Raw genomic sequence first — 15,238 nt, 5'->3', positions numbered from 1 at the left:
ACTCGGCCTCCCTGTGCTAATTTAGAAAGCAGAGGGCTTAGAAAGCTACTATGTGCAGAAATGAAGTTTCAGTGAGTCAGCACAGACCCAGTGCTCAGAACAGAACCTGAGACATCCAGAGCACTGTTACTGTCACCAAGCAGAGACCTGGAACACTTCTCCTTTTACATAAACCACTGTCCTTTTGTTTTGAATTTTCTCTTTTCTTTTTTTTTTTAGTTTTACTTTACTGGTACATTTTAGGTATACAATATAATGCCATTCATCATTGGAAATTTGCACCTTTACATAATCTCTCTTGGTTCTTATTTTTCCCCCTTCCCCTGCCCTCCCTATTTACAGAGACTTTGTTTCCAGTTCTTCATTTTCTCATATTGATTCCATTCCCTTCTTTCCTTTCCCCTACCCTCCCACTTCCCCTTCCCCTTTGCTGAATTTTCTCTTTTCAAGGCAGTGCTTAAAATTATAGTTGAAGTGTAATAATAACAGTAACATTCATTTAAGTGTAGAATAATAGTTTGAATTTTCCCAAATTGAATCATTTGGGGAGTCAGTATCTGGATCAAGAAACAGAACTTTGCCACGGAACCCTTCTCTTGTGCCCCTTTCTTACTCTACCACACCCACAGGTGACCACTTCACCCCGTCCTGACTCTTAAGCAAGATGATTGGTTTTGTTAGTGTTTCGCATTTTGTGAAAATTTTACTTTAAAAAAAAAAAAACTTTATCTGGATAAATGATATATGCGGGGCAGTTGTATATCCTAACTTTATTTCAATCTTACTTTTCTTTCAGGTACATTGGATCCTCATACATTAGTGTTTCTTGGTTTCTCTTTGGCCACACTTGAATATTTTCCAGAAGATCTGCTGAAGGCAATTTTTAACATCCAGTTCTTAGCCAGTTTAGATTCTCAACTTGAAAGTATGTATAAATTAAATTATCGCTTGTATTTTATATCCAGTTTCAGCTGTACCCCTGCTGAAGCTTTTCTTCCTCCTTGTCCTGGAGATTAAATCCAAGGCCTTCACACTAAGTTATGTTGCCAGCCCTTTTTTTAGTTTTTCTATAGTTTGAGATAGGGTCTCCCTAAGTCCCTAGGTTGCCCAGACTGTCCCCAAACGTGTAATCCTCTTGTCTCAGCCTCCCAGAGTGCTAAGAGTGTAGCCATGTGCCACCACGCCCAGTTCATATTTAAGTGTTAGTAACATTTCTGTTAATAAAATTATTTTGTGAACGGCGCAGCTTGTAATAGCTAAAACTTGGAAACAGCCCAATTGCCCATCAACTGGAGACTGGATAAAGAAAATGTGTTTTTGGGCCGGGGATTTAGCTCAGTGGTTTCGCTGCCTGCTGCACAAGCGCAAGAACCCAAGTTTGATCCCCAGTACCAAAAAAAAAAAAGAAAGAAAATGTGTTTTTTTAATATAAAATGGAGAACTACTCAGCCATAAAGAATGAGAAATTAGAGACATTTATAGCTAAATGGATCCACATTGAGGCCATACTCTTAAGTGAAATAAATAGGACACACATGTGTAAATATCAATTAGTTTCTTTAGTGTGAGAAACTGAAAATGTAAATAAGGATCAAAAGGTGTAATAGATAATGTGAAATAGTAAAAGGGGCAAAGGGGAAGGGGAAGTGGGAGGGGTAGGAGAAAGGAAAGAAGGGAATGGAATTAATATGAGAAAATGATAAACTGGAAACAAAGTCTTTGTAAATCGGGAGGGATGGAGGGGTTGAAGGGAGGGCAGGGGAATGGGGAAAGAATAAGAACCAAGATACATCATGTAAAGGTACAAATTCCCAATGATGAAGGTCATACTATATACCAAAAATGTACCAATCAAATTAATTTTTAAAATATTATTTCATGATGGCTGAGGGGGTTGCTCAGAGATAGGCCACTTTCCTAACGTGTGAGGCCCTGGGTTTGATCCCCAGCACCACCAAAAAAATTTTGTCATGATTATTGGAATAAATTTGGAAAAAATATGAAAAGTGAAAGACAAGTGTTTAGGGCAACTGTCTCTAATCACAGCACTTTGGAGACTGAGGCAGGAGAATTGCAAGCTCAAGGGACTACATACGCTGGCTACTTATTGAGGTGAAGGCCAGCTGTGGACTACATGGTGAGACCCTGACCCAAAAAACCATAAAGAAAGAAAGAATACTCATAATTTTACTACCAAGTAAAACTACTACATTGGTTGATTGGTACTGGGGATTGAATCCAGGGCCTCACACATGGTAGGTAGGTGAGTGCTCTACCAGTAAGCTACATTCTCAGCCTAAAACTATTTTTAATGTTTTAGAGTAGTTCTTTTTTTCCTTCCTTCCTTCCTCCCTCCCTCCCTCCCTCCCTTCCTTGCTTCCTTCATGTGTGTGTGTGTGTGTGTGTGTGTGTGTGTTGAGACAGAGTCTCACTCTGATCCAGGCTGGCCTTGAACTCAGTGATCTTCCTGCCTCAGCCTCCTGAGTGCTGGGATTACTGGAGTACACCACTGGGCCTTGCTTCCTTTGCTTTGGTTTGCTTTGCTTTCCTGTGCTTGCCTTGCTTTCCTTTGCTTTCCTTTCCTTTTCTCTCTTTTCTGCATATCTCGCAACTTTGAATGTAAATGTTTTTAAACAGTAAAAGTAACACCACTGGATTATAGAAACAAGAAAAAAGAAAGCGAAAATCATTCATACACCACTATCTTACTATACCTCAGGATAAATTCCTAAATATAAAATATTAGGTCAATGAAAATTCTTGGTGGTATATTTTGAAATGTAGTTCTACCCAGGCATGGAGGCACATGCCTATAATCCCAGCACTGAGGACTGCTGGGAGTTAGAGGCCAGCCTATGCTATATAGTGAATTCAAGGCCTGCCTGGACTACATAACGAAACCCTGTCTCAAAATAAAAGTAGTTTTAAAATGTACAATTAATGAAGACAGTGTAGAAATTGGTCCTGATCATGCTACTGAATGTAATAATTTTAAAATACAAAGTATTTGTGTACAAATGAAGTGATTTTATATGAGAATAAATGTATCCCTAATAGTGGAGATAAATGATGTGAAAAAATGAGTTGTTTTTTGCTAGGCCCGAACTATTAAAAATCCATTAGTATTTTATCTTTCAGGGCCTGGGATTTAGCTCAGGGGTTTCACCACTTGCTGCACAAGCACAAGGACTCGAGTTCGATCCCCGGTACCAAAAAAAAAAGTATTTTATCTTTCATTTCAGTTTTAACTTCGTCTCTGAGTAGCAGGGTCCAGCTTCGTCTTATGGAGTTGAATAGAGCTGTCTGCTTGGAGTGCCCTGAGTTTCAAATTCCATGGTTTCATGACCGCTTCTGTCAACAACAGTATAATAAAGGTTTGAGTTTTCTTCTTGTGAGATAGTGAAATTTAATTATAAAGTACATTTTTAGGTAGAACATTGTTATTATTGTTGAATCTAAGCATGGCATTAGATTTTCCAAGCAGGCCGTCATCTATTTGTGTTTTAGGTGAGATGTTGCAGGTGAGCTTTGTTATAAGAATTTCTTAATTAGGACACTAGACCTTTTGTTTGAGACCAAGAATTCGTATTTAATTTAGTGTTATTACACTAAAGTTCTTATTGTAGTATTGAAAATAGTCTTTGTTTTTCAGTTTGTACAATTGGGATGGTCATTTAAATTCTGATTAACTTAAGTGGACTATTTTTATTTTCATAAAGATATTGGCAGCATGAATGGAGCACAGCAGCAGATTTATAAACTTCTAGCAGAGATACTAGGAGGACCCAATTTTGTAAAAGCCTCTGTTCTTTCGCCTTATTACTACGCAGTAGGTAAGTCACTGATAGGGAATTATCTACTTCCTGAGGACCAAACTGATTTGAATAGAGTCATGTCATTAGTTGGAATTTAAGAAAAGTAAGTCTTAAAAAATTTTTCAAGTTGTTATGAAAATTTACAAATAGAAAGAATATAATTAATCCTCAAATTCTTATGTCCCAGCTTGGATAACCATCAGCATTTTGCTATTTTTCAGAAAACAACCATAAGATTAACTAACTGTATGACTCACTGGATCTTCAGAGAATCTGTCCTCTCTATTCAGCCCCCTAAGTCAGGAAAATGAATTCTTTTTTTTTTTTTTAGGAAAATGAATTCTTATATTGATGGTTTATTATTTTAAGTCCATCTCTAAAATGAACTTGAATGACCAACCTGGACTAAGATTTCCAAAGATACTGTGCATGTCTCTCACCTGATACATTAAATGAAAAAGAAAAAAAATTAAGAGCATTAGCATAAATGTTTGAAAATTAGATTAGAAGATATCTACTTAATGTAATGGTTGCCAAAATCAAATACTATTTTTTACTATACTAATAACAAAGTCAAAGTTGGTAACCCCACTGTGTTCTGTCCTTCACATTTCTTGTCCTTTTGGCGTGATGCCCTTTATGAGAGACGATGACAAACAGGGTACAGAAACAAAGGGCAGATGGGAAAGGAGCTAGAAATCAACTCTTAGACTAGAGAGGACTAGGACAGCATGGATTTCCATCCTTGAACAACTTCTTTTTATTAATTTTTAGTTTTTGGCGGTATTGAGGATGAAACCCAAGGGCTTTGTGCCTGCTAGGCAAGTGTACTGTACCTCTAAGCTACATCCCCAGCCCTTTTTAAATTTTATTGGAGACAGGATCTCACCAAGTTGCCCAAGGTGGCCTCAATCATGTGATACTCTTGCCTCAGCCTCGGAGAAGCTGAGATTATAAGCATATGCCACTTGTTAGTTTCTTTATCTGTAAAATAAGGATAAGAAGGCCTATTTAGTAGGATTGAGACATTGAATGTAAAGCTTTCAGCAATGAAGCCTAATAAGTGCTCAATACATTTTATTTGGAAAAAAATCTAAGGTTGATTAGTCTGAAAAACAGAAGTCTTACGGGGAATATAACTTTTAAAATGTTTGCCCCAGCACCACAGTATAATAAAAAAAATCCAAGACGAAAGAAAGAAAAGATGTTTGAAGGATTGGTATGTGGAAGAAGAACTAGGTATAGTATTTCTGTTTCAAGGATGAAAAAATGATAACACTTAATCCCAGTAACTGTAACCCCAGCACTTGGAAAGCTGAGGCAGGAGGATTGCCAGAAGTTCAAGGCCAGCCTGAACTACCTAATGAGAGAGACCCTGTCTCAAAAGAAAAATAATGGAAGCAGATTTTAAAGCATTATGAAAAGAATTAAGGGCTGTTTTGTGAAATATTAACAATAGGGCAGAGTCTGGATGATCAGTGATGGTGTGTCCACACACACACATACACACACAAACACACACACGCGAGAGATAGAGAGAGAGAGAGAGAGAGAGAGAGAGAGAGAAAGAGAGAGAGCGTGAGTTCTGCACTGGGCAGGGCAGGGGGTGAACCATGCAATCACTAGTCCTTCCATTTTGTACAAGACACATCCTCTCCTTTTGTTTGCTTTTATATTAGTCAAAATTGGCTTTAGCTATGAGTAACAAAAATCCAGAGATAGGTACTTAAATTACACATTTATTTCTTTCTCCCCTACATGCAGAGTCCAGGGCTGGGATGGCAGCTCCACAAACAGTAGAATTGAATCTTGTTTTTGGATGGTATTCTAGCTTCTGCCAAAGGTGACCAAGAGACTTAAGGAGATAAAATTCTTTAATATGACTTGGCCTAGCCTAGTGCTACATGCAGCCCTGTGCTACAGTTTATTAATAATTGCTGATTGATTTTGATTATTTTCAAAGCGAGGTGCCCTTGGACCAGTTCTTAAAAACAAGTTGGATAATTAGGGAGGTTTGTTGTTCTTTCATGCTAATGTGTGTGTATACATTCATATGTTTCTATATTAAAAATATATTTTTGCCTGTAAGAAGTTATCTAATTATACTGTTGATTCCTATATTTCCTTAAGAGTTTGAATGTATCTTGAATAAGAGAAAAAAACCTCTTCCTTATGGAACCCATAATGTAACTTTGGGAAAACCAGCAAGGATGTTCTGGGAATCAAACATCCAAATAGTTGGATCAAGTCTTCCACCTGGAGCTGAAAGGTAATGTATTTCTTATTTTCAGATTTTATCTAAATATTAAATTTGGCATTATATTATGACCTGTCCTATCAATGATCAATTGTAGTAGCAGCTGGGGATTTAGCTCAGTGATGCCACTCCCGCCTTGCAAGCACAAAGTCCCGAGTTCAATCACTGGTACCAGGAAAAAACAATGTACCAATTATAGTAGCATCTGCTCCTCATGTAACTGATGCAGTTTTCCCATGAACTATCACCTTGTGCCTTCACCTTATAGTCTGACTTCACCTGGCCAAAGCCTGGCAGTCTCTAACCAAGGTGCTGACACCTGGTTGCATTGGCCAGAAGTGAATGGTGTTTTCTCCTTTCGTGTTCCCATGCCCTTCCACTGTCCTCAGAACACTTATCCACTTCCTCTGCTGTGTTCCACCTGTGTGCTCTGTTAGACTAAGCCACACTGCTTTATCTTCATGTGTGAGCTCCTTATGGACAGTAGGCATGTAATAAGTATATATTGAAAAAAATAAGTATACATGGGAAAAAGAAACAAATAGATGAAAGGGAGCTATTTTTACTGTAATTTAGTTTAAACGAATAGGTTTAATTGTTATCAGTTACTAATTTCTCAAGTAGAAAGATAACATGGTGTACTCGTATTCATTAGCTCATATATTAGCTTATGCATTCATGTTACTGAAAGGCTTATAGTTATTGAATTTCTCACTTTAATTTTGGAAATACAGTATTTATTTTTTTCTTATCTAGGATTGCATTCGAATTTTTGGACTCAAAAGCTTTTTGTAGAAATATACCTCACTTAAAAGGGAAATCTGCTATGAAAAAACGACATTTAGAAATTTTGGGTTATCGTGTAATCCAGGTATGAAACACTTATGTAATTCAGCCTCTAGACAACACAGAGGCCAGGTGTGGTGGTGCATGCTTATAATCTCAGCATTCCGGAGGGTGAGCCAGGAGGATCACTGAAAGTTTAAGGCCAGCTTGGGTTACATAGTGATTTCAAGGCTAGTCTTAACTGTATAACAAGACTTTGTCTCAAAAAATGAATGAATGAATGAATAGCTAGCTAGCACAGAGACGTTGGCTATACAGGCGTTTCCTTTTCACATGAAAATTCTAGAATTACTTTCTTATATTAAAAAAAGGTATATTAGGGTGTCTCTGACATAGAACATATTTCTAGTAGAATAAGAAATAAAAATTACTTCTTTTATTGTCTTTAGAGGATCTGCTGATTTGCATGTGGAGTAAGGTACTGTGGAGAAGTACAGAGTTAGGAGGAAACGGCTGATAATGTTTGAGTGCAGCAAGGGTGTCCATGGCTGCTACTATAGGAACCAGGGGGCGAGAGGAGTACGCATTAGGAAAAGTCTGTTGGGCCGTGTGAGGATGAAAGAGCCACTCAGCTTCCCGGCGGGGTCCAGGCCATGCTTATGTAAATGAATTTCACGGGGCTCCCACAGCTTCACGCAGTGCTGTTGCTAAGTCTTCCCTGATGTTTTTATTCGCTGCTTTGAAACTTTCACTGCAACTACCTTGTTTACCTTACAGATTCCTCACTTTGAGTGGAACTCTATGGCACTGTCAACCAAGGATGCTCGTATGGACTACCTGAGACAACATATATTTGGAGAAGGAACATCATGATTGTCTTTTTTTTTTTAATGAGTTCTTACAGTGCACCACATTTGTGTGTGTTATACTTAAATGGTCTTGACTCAATTAAAAAAGTAGGTGCGGGGCACCATTCAGGACCCCTCCTGTCTCTCAGGAGCTATCCTTATTCCCCATTCTTATTCCCTATTTCTACTCAACATTTTTATTCCCCAATAAATTTTCCTACTCTAAAAAAAAAAAACAAAAAAAAAACCAGTAGGCGCAAATATCCTGAGGTGGAAAGCTGCCTGATATGTTTGCAAATAACAAGGGATCTATTGTGAGTGGGGCAGAACAAGCAGTTGCCAAGTGTAGTGGTGCATGCCTGTAATCCCAGCACTTGGGAGGCAGAGGCAGGAGGATTGGTGCAAGTTTGGGGGCAGCCTGGACTACATGGCAAGACCCTGTCTCAAGAAACTTAAAGGGCTGGGGATTTACCTCAGTGGTTCTGCCGCCTGCCTCTCAAGCGCAAGGTCCCGAGTTTGATCCCTGGTACCAAAAAAAGAAAAAGAACTCTTGTACCTTATATCTACATCACTCTGGCTGTTGCGCTGAGGTGAGAAAAAACTGTAGGTAGCAAATGTGAAAGCAGGAAGACAAGGATGCTGGACATTTAAAGGACATTTCAAGAATACAGGCAAGAGGACCAGGAATGTAGCTCAGTGGTGCCTGCGCCTGCCTGGGCATGCACAAGGTCCTGAGTTTGATCCCCAGTACCGAAAAAAAAAAATATAGGCAAGAAATGGATGGCATCTTGGAGAGAGTAGTAGCAGTGGAGATAAGAAGCATTCAGATTTTTTAAATGTGTTTGGAAGGTAAAGGCAACAGAATTTGCTCACTGATAGAGATGCAGTCCAAGAGAAACATAAGTCAAGGATAATCCTAAATTTTTGTCCTCAGGACCAAAAAAGACACCATTGCCATTTACTGAGATGGGAAAGTTTATTCAAAATGGGAGGTTAGTGTTAGGGCAAGTTATGAATGTGTTGGAGGTATGTTGAGTTTGAGATGCTTCTTGGGCCGGGGATTTAGCTCAGTGGTTCTGCTGCCTGCCTCGAAAGAACAAGGTCCTGAGTTCGATCCCCAGTACCAAAAAAAAAAAAAAAGAGAGAGATGCTTCTTAAATATTTAACTGAAGATAACAATTTGATAAATAAATTTGGAGGCAGAAGAGAGGTCCAAGCTCCATATATAATTTGAAAGTTGAGCTGGTCCTGGTGGCGTACACTTGTAATCTCAGCATTTGGGAGGCTGAGGCAGGATTGCCATGAGTTCAGTGTCAGGTTGGGGTACATAGTAAGTTCAAGGCCAGCCTGAACTACATAGCAACACCCTGTCTCCCAAAAAAAAAGACCCCCAAAATTAAATAAATTTGAAAATTGAAAGTTGTCATTGGTATTTAGTGCCATGAGACTAGATGAAATTCCTAAGATATGAAAAGAGAAGAGATCTGAGGGCTGAGCTCAGCACACTTCAGCATTAAGGCCATGAAAAGGAAGCAGCAAAAGAGACCAAGCAGGACTGCCTAGTGAGATAGGAGGAGAAGCAGAGCGGGGGGTGTTACTTCCTAGGAGCCAAGGATGAACCATCTCAAGGAACAGGATATGAGCAGTTCCATTAGGATTGTTGCTGGGTCGGGCAAAGTGAAGACTGGAGATACCCATTAAAGTTAGTAATGTGAAAGGAGGAGGAAGTAGAGAAGAATGAGAAGAGAAAAGACTAAGACCCCAGATTATCGACCAAGGCTAATAATGTCATCCATATACCCTTATTAGTATTGGGCCAAATGACTATACTTGTAATCTTATTGGCTTATTATAGTTTTTACCCACCTTGTAAACAAATAAGTTAGTAATGTGAACCTAGCAGGCTCAAGGTCCTGGGTTTAACCCTGAACAATGTAATAAATAAAATTAGTATGTAAAAATCATTGGTTATCCTGAAAAGTAGTTTTGGTAAAGTAGTAGGTGTAACAGCCTGACTGAAAAGTAAATGGAAATAGACATGAGTTTTCTGCATGGAAGCAAAGAAATGACAGCTTGAGTGGGCCATTGTTTTTGTTTGTTTTTTTTGTTTTTTTGATACTAGGGATTGAAATCAGGACCTTGCTCTTGCCAGGCAGGCAGTGTGCCACTGAGCTAAATCCTTGGCCCTTGAGTGGACTGTTGTTGATCCGGGTAGACCTTTTGCATGCTAAGGGAATAATGACTTTTCTGTCTTATAATATATTTACAATACCATAGTTACTAAGGATCTACTGTGTCACACAATCTCAGTCCTTCTTGAGTGATATATTTGGGCTGGGGATTTAGCTCAATAGTGCTACCACCTGCCGCTCAAGTGCAAGGCCCTGAATTCAATCCCTGGTACCAAAAAAATAAAGAAGAATGACATTTACTTCTGGGAAGATGGTGGAATGGTGAGCAACAGAGAAATTGCCTCTCTGAGATTTGGAATCCAGACAGTGGAATATAGCAACATGAGGAAGAGGAGGAGGGAAGTGGGTTCCTGGAACCTAACAAGGATCCGAAACAAGAATTGTGGAGCCCACAGGAAGAGTGAAGAGAGGGACCACAACTCAGAAAGGTGGCAAGCAGCACTTTCTCCCTGAGCCCCACCTCATGGTGTGGGAGGGGCAGCTTGAATCTGCAGATGACAGTGACTATGGGTGACCACAGAGGCCTCCATGGTGAAATGCACCAGTGCAATAGAACAGTGGACACTGGACTGCAGTGGCTGGTGAGTTATTCTGGTTCAGACAGCCCCCAGGAGAGGGTGATTAGCCGATAGCCATCTTGGAGAGGGGCCAACTGAGCTCAAAACTCAGAGCAGCAGCTGTGGGTTGCCTCTATCTAGTGGCTGTCAGTGTCAAGGTGTGGCACAGCAAAGTTTAAGCTGGCAGGGGGTTAGGGAGCCAAGTCAGCAGGGAGCTGAATTCAAGCCCCCCCCCCCCGCCCCGAGGTACCTGGAGTGTTTCCAGCTGTACAACTTGGGTCTCAGGCTCACAGCTAGAAACCAGAAGCAGTCTGAACATCAGTGGGACTAAGGCCTAGGTTTGCTGAGATTATCTCCCACCACAATTCTACTACTGGCTTACTGGGATCAATCAACACAGATCTGGGCTCTGGCTGCCCCCTCTGTCTACCAGTGACAGCAGAGATAGGCCTGAAGTGATTTTTTTTTCTTTCTTTGCTTTTTTATTTTTTAATTTTTTTCTCTTTCTTGTTCATTTTTATACAAGTGTGAACATTGTTTCTAGTTTTGTTGGGGTTTTTTGTTCTGTTCTTGTTTGTGTTTCTTCCTTCTCTCTTTCACTCCTGTCTTCTTCACCAGTTCCCAAATCTTCCTTTGTCCTCCAGCCTTGCTTCTAATCTTTCTTTTCTTCTATATCTCTATTTTTTCCCAACCCCTGAGAGTAGAACTGCCATATTGAGGGGATATTTAGTATATACAATTTTGTGGTTTATTTTAGGTTTTCTTATATAACTACAAATCTTGTTCATCTGGTTAAAGGTGGCAAATTAATAGTTACCACAGTTTCTCATTTCCTAGGCTGTTTGATGCTGTTGTTATTACTGATTGTACTATTTTAGACAAGGTGACATAATTGTTCTAATCAGTTGTTCTTCCTTGTATGCCAAGACTGAGATTTCCTGAGGGTCATAAACAATGCTATAGCCCAGTGCCAAAAAATCAGGGGCTACGGCAAATAGGCAGCAACTTCTCATCCCCAATAAATTGAAGAAGTAGGATCTAGTGACAGACTCAAAACCCAGCTACACCTGGTGGAAGACATTTCTGAGTAGTCATTTCCTAAGGGTTCTCAATACTAGCAATAAAGATGCTCACCACAAACAATTTACAAGCATCAACACAGGAATAAAAAAAGAAAAAAAGATACAAAAGCAAGATGCAACCCCAGACTTTCAGCTCACCAAAGGCAAACTCAGGGTACAATGCGGTGGAACAATTTGAAAGCTACCCAACTGGATTTTCTGAAATGGTAACAGCAGAAGTAACAAAGAAGATGAATGAGGCTCTAGAAAAAATCAAATCAGAAATTTCTCAGATAACTTCAGAGATGTTGACCATAATGAAGGACAAGATTAGTGAATTGATAGATACAGATAAAAAAATAGAGGAGCTTAGGAAGATGATCTATCCAAGAGATTAAAAATTCTATTGAAAGCAGAATGAGCCAATGTGAGGACAGAATATCAGATCTAGAAGACAGGATTGCAGTCATGAAAGATTTCTTAAAAATAGCAAAGGACTATGAAAAATCAATCCAATAGCTGCTAGATGATTCAAAGAATAACATAAGATTGACCAGAGTCAATGAAAAAACACAAACCCTTAAGTCAAGGAGAGCTTGGCGTGAAGTATTTCAAGCCCTAAAAGAAAACCCCCAACACAGAATAATGTACCCTGCAAAACTACCTTTCAAAAATTGATGGAGAATTAAATGATTCCATGACAACACCTGAAGAAATTCATGAACACCAAACCAGCACTCCAAGTGTTTTGAAGGACATTCTAGAAATAGATAATGAGCATCACAATTCTATGAACCCCAACAGAATGAATTCTCCAGGCAAGACAAATAGTTAAACGGGGAATAAAAAGGGAACCAACAACACAAAGATAACCTGACAAGGATAAATCAATACATATAAGTTATAACCATCATTGGCCTCAATTCACCAATCAAAAGAAACAGACTGGCAGAATGAATAAGAAACAAGATCCAACAACATGCTACATACAAGAAATACATTTAATTCAAAAAGAAATTAATACACTGAAAGTCAAAGGATAGAAAACAATGCTCCATGTGACAGGAATCTGGAAAAAAAACAGAGATAGCTATTCTATTTGTGGACAAAGTGGATTTCAGGCCAAGACTGATTAAGAGAGACAAAGAATGTCAGTACATCTTTGTAAAGGGAACATTCCAAAAGGAAGTGATAACTCAAATATATATGCACCAAATAGGAGTGCACCAAGCTATATAAAACATATTAGTGAACTTAAAAAATAAACACTAATACAATTGTATTTTATTTTTCCTGGTCCTGGGAATCAAACTCAGACCTTGTGCTTGCCAGGCAGGAACAGCACCACTGAGCTATATCCCCTGCCCAACACTAATACAATTGTAATGGGGACCTCAGCCCACTGTCACAAATAGACTGATCAACTAGATAAAAAAAATCAAACATCAGAACTGAACCAAACTTTTGAGCAAATGGACTTAGTAGATGTCTACAGAGTGTTCCATACCACAACATCAGAATACGTATTTTTATCAGCTGCACACAGAATGTTCTCCAAAATAGACTACATACTTTCTTTGTTTTTGTTGTTGTTGTTGTTGTTGTTGTTTTTTGGTAACCAGGGATCGAACTTGGGACCTTGTGCTTCCAACACAGGTGACAGATCCACTGAGCTAAATCCCCAGCCCCTTAAAATAGACTACATACTAGTTCATAGAACATGCTTAAGTAAATACAAAGCAATTGAAATTATCCCATGCATATTATCAGACCATAGTGCGATGAAATTGGAAATCAATGGCAAAAGAAACCACAAAAACTGCATAAACACATGGAAATTAAATAACATCCTCCTGAAAAACCAAGAGGTCACAAATTAAAGAAGAAATTAGACAGTTTCTCCAATTAAACAATAATGCCAATACAACATACCAGAACTTATGGGACACAAAGCAGTCCTACAAGGGAAATTTATAGCAGTGAATTATATCAGAAAAACAAAGCAAGCTCAAATCACCTAATGTTCAAGTTTCTAAAAACAAAAAATGAGCAAGTCAAGTCCAAAGCTTGTAGGAGGGAGGAAATTATAATGACTGGAGCAGAGGGGCTTGGGGGTGGGTGGGATGAAAAAAAGAAAAAAAAATCTGAACATAAGGTAAAAAAAAAAAAAATAGAGCAGAAATTAATGCAATGGGGACTGAGGAAACTACAAAGAATCAATGAATCAAAGAGTCAGTTCTTTGAAAGACTAAATAAAATTGATAAACCCTCAGCTAACCTTACCAAAAGAAAGAAAGAAAAGATGGACTCAAATCCTTGCAATTAGCAATGAAAAGGGTGAAACCACAACAGATCCTGCAGAAATCTAGAAGATCATCAATACCTACTTCAAGAACCTGTATTCTAATAAGATGGAAAACACAGAACTGGACAGATTCCTAGATATGTATGAATTACCAAAGATAAATCAAGAAGATATAAAAATTCTAAATAATCCAATATCAGCCAATGAAATTGAAGATGTAATTAAAAACCTACCAACAGAGAAAACCCCAGGTCTTAATGGATTCACTGCTGAATTCTACAAGAAATTTAGAGAAGATATAATGCCACTTCTCCTCAAGCTCTAATAAAATTGAATGGAAAGCAGTATTCCCAAAGTCATTCTTGGAAGCAAGCGTTATCCTGACACCAAAACCAGAAAAGAATCCAACCAAAAAACAATTACAGGCCAATCTCCCTAATGAACATAGATACAAAAATCCTCAATAAGATACTGGCAAACAATGCACTAAATCATCAAGATGATTATACACCATGACTAAGTAGGATTCAATCCAGGATTCAGAGATGGTCCAACATATGCAAATCAATAAATGTAATACATCATGTCAATAGAGCCAAGGAGAAAAATCACACAATCATCTCAAGAGATACCGAAAAAGCATTTGACAAAGTCTAGCACCCATTCATGATAAAAACCCTACAGAAAATTGGAATAGATGGTCTTTATCTCAATCTGATAAAAAGACATTTATGGCAAACAGCCAACATCATACTAAATGGTCAAAGCTTAATGGTCAATACTGAAAGCTTTTATTCTAAAGACAGGAACAAAAGAAGGATGTCCACTATCACCGCTTATTCAATATAGTTCTGGAAACATTAGCCAGAGCAATTTGACATGAGAAAGAAAGAAAAGAAATACGGATAGGAAAGGAAGAAATTAAGTTATATTTTTGTGGATGACATGATACTCTACATCAAAGACCCCCAAAACTCCACCAAAAGACTTCTAGATTTTAACCAAATTCAGTATTGTAGCTGAACACGAAGTCAACAGTCAAAACTCAAGGGCATTCCTGAACACAAATAACAAACTCACTGAGAGAAATTAGGGAAACCACACCTTTCACAATAGCATACAAAACAAAACAAAACCTTAGGAAGCAATTTTACAAAGGAAGTAAAAGACTTACACTGAAAAAATACAGTACTCTGAAAAAGGAGATCAAAGAGGATATCAGAAAATGGAAAGATAGCTCTTGTTCTTGGGTAGGAAGAACCCATATAGTGAAAATGCCCATACTCCCAAAGTTGTTATACAGATTTAATGCCATCACAATAAAAATACAAATAGCTTACCTCACAGAATTAGAGAAAACAATCCTACAATTCATTTGGAACCAGAAGAGACCTAGAATAGTAAAAGCAATTCTGGG

The 15,238-nt window shown here is 38.4% G+C and overlaps 1 protein-coding gene across 7 annotated transcripts in view; it reads left to right on the top strand.

Moving 5' to 3' along the window:
• Window positions 1–8,250, top strand: part of Fastkd1 (FAST kinase domains 1) — a 41,605-nt gene extending 33,355 nt beyond the window's left edge. For all 7 annotated transcript variants that reach the window (XM_087200000.1, XM_087199991.1, XM_087199984.1 and 4 more), the window contains 6 exons: window positions 797–925; window positions 3,243–3,374; window positions 3,720–3,833; window positions 5,946–6,084; window positions 6,829–6,943; window positions 7,636–8,250. In XM_087200000.1, the coding sequence (XP_087056126.1) occupies window positions 797–925; window positions 3,243–3,374; window positions 3,720–3,833; window positions 5,946–6,084; window positions 6,829–6,943; window positions 7,636–7,731 (725 nt within the window). In that variant the 3' untranslated portion in view covers window positions 7,732–8,250. The remainder of the gene's footprint in view (window positions 1–796; window positions 926–3,242; window positions 3,375–3,719; window positions 3,834–5,945; window positions 6,085–6,828; window positions 6,944–7,635) is intronic.
• Window positions 8,251–15,238: the final 6,988 nt, after the last annotated feature.

This window comes from Heterocephalus glaber, unplaced genomic scaffold (assembly GCF_053883595.1).
Source record: "Heterocephalus glaber isolate CG9 unplaced genomic scaffold, H.glaber_assembly_v1.0 deba00000347, whole genome shotgun sequence".
Taxonomy (NCBI): Eukaryota; Metazoa; Chordata; class Mammalia; order Rodentia; family Bathyergidae; genus Heterocephalus; species Heterocephalus glaber.
Note: the sequence above shows the minus strand (reverse complement) of the source record. Positions and strands in the feature narration are given on the sequence as shown.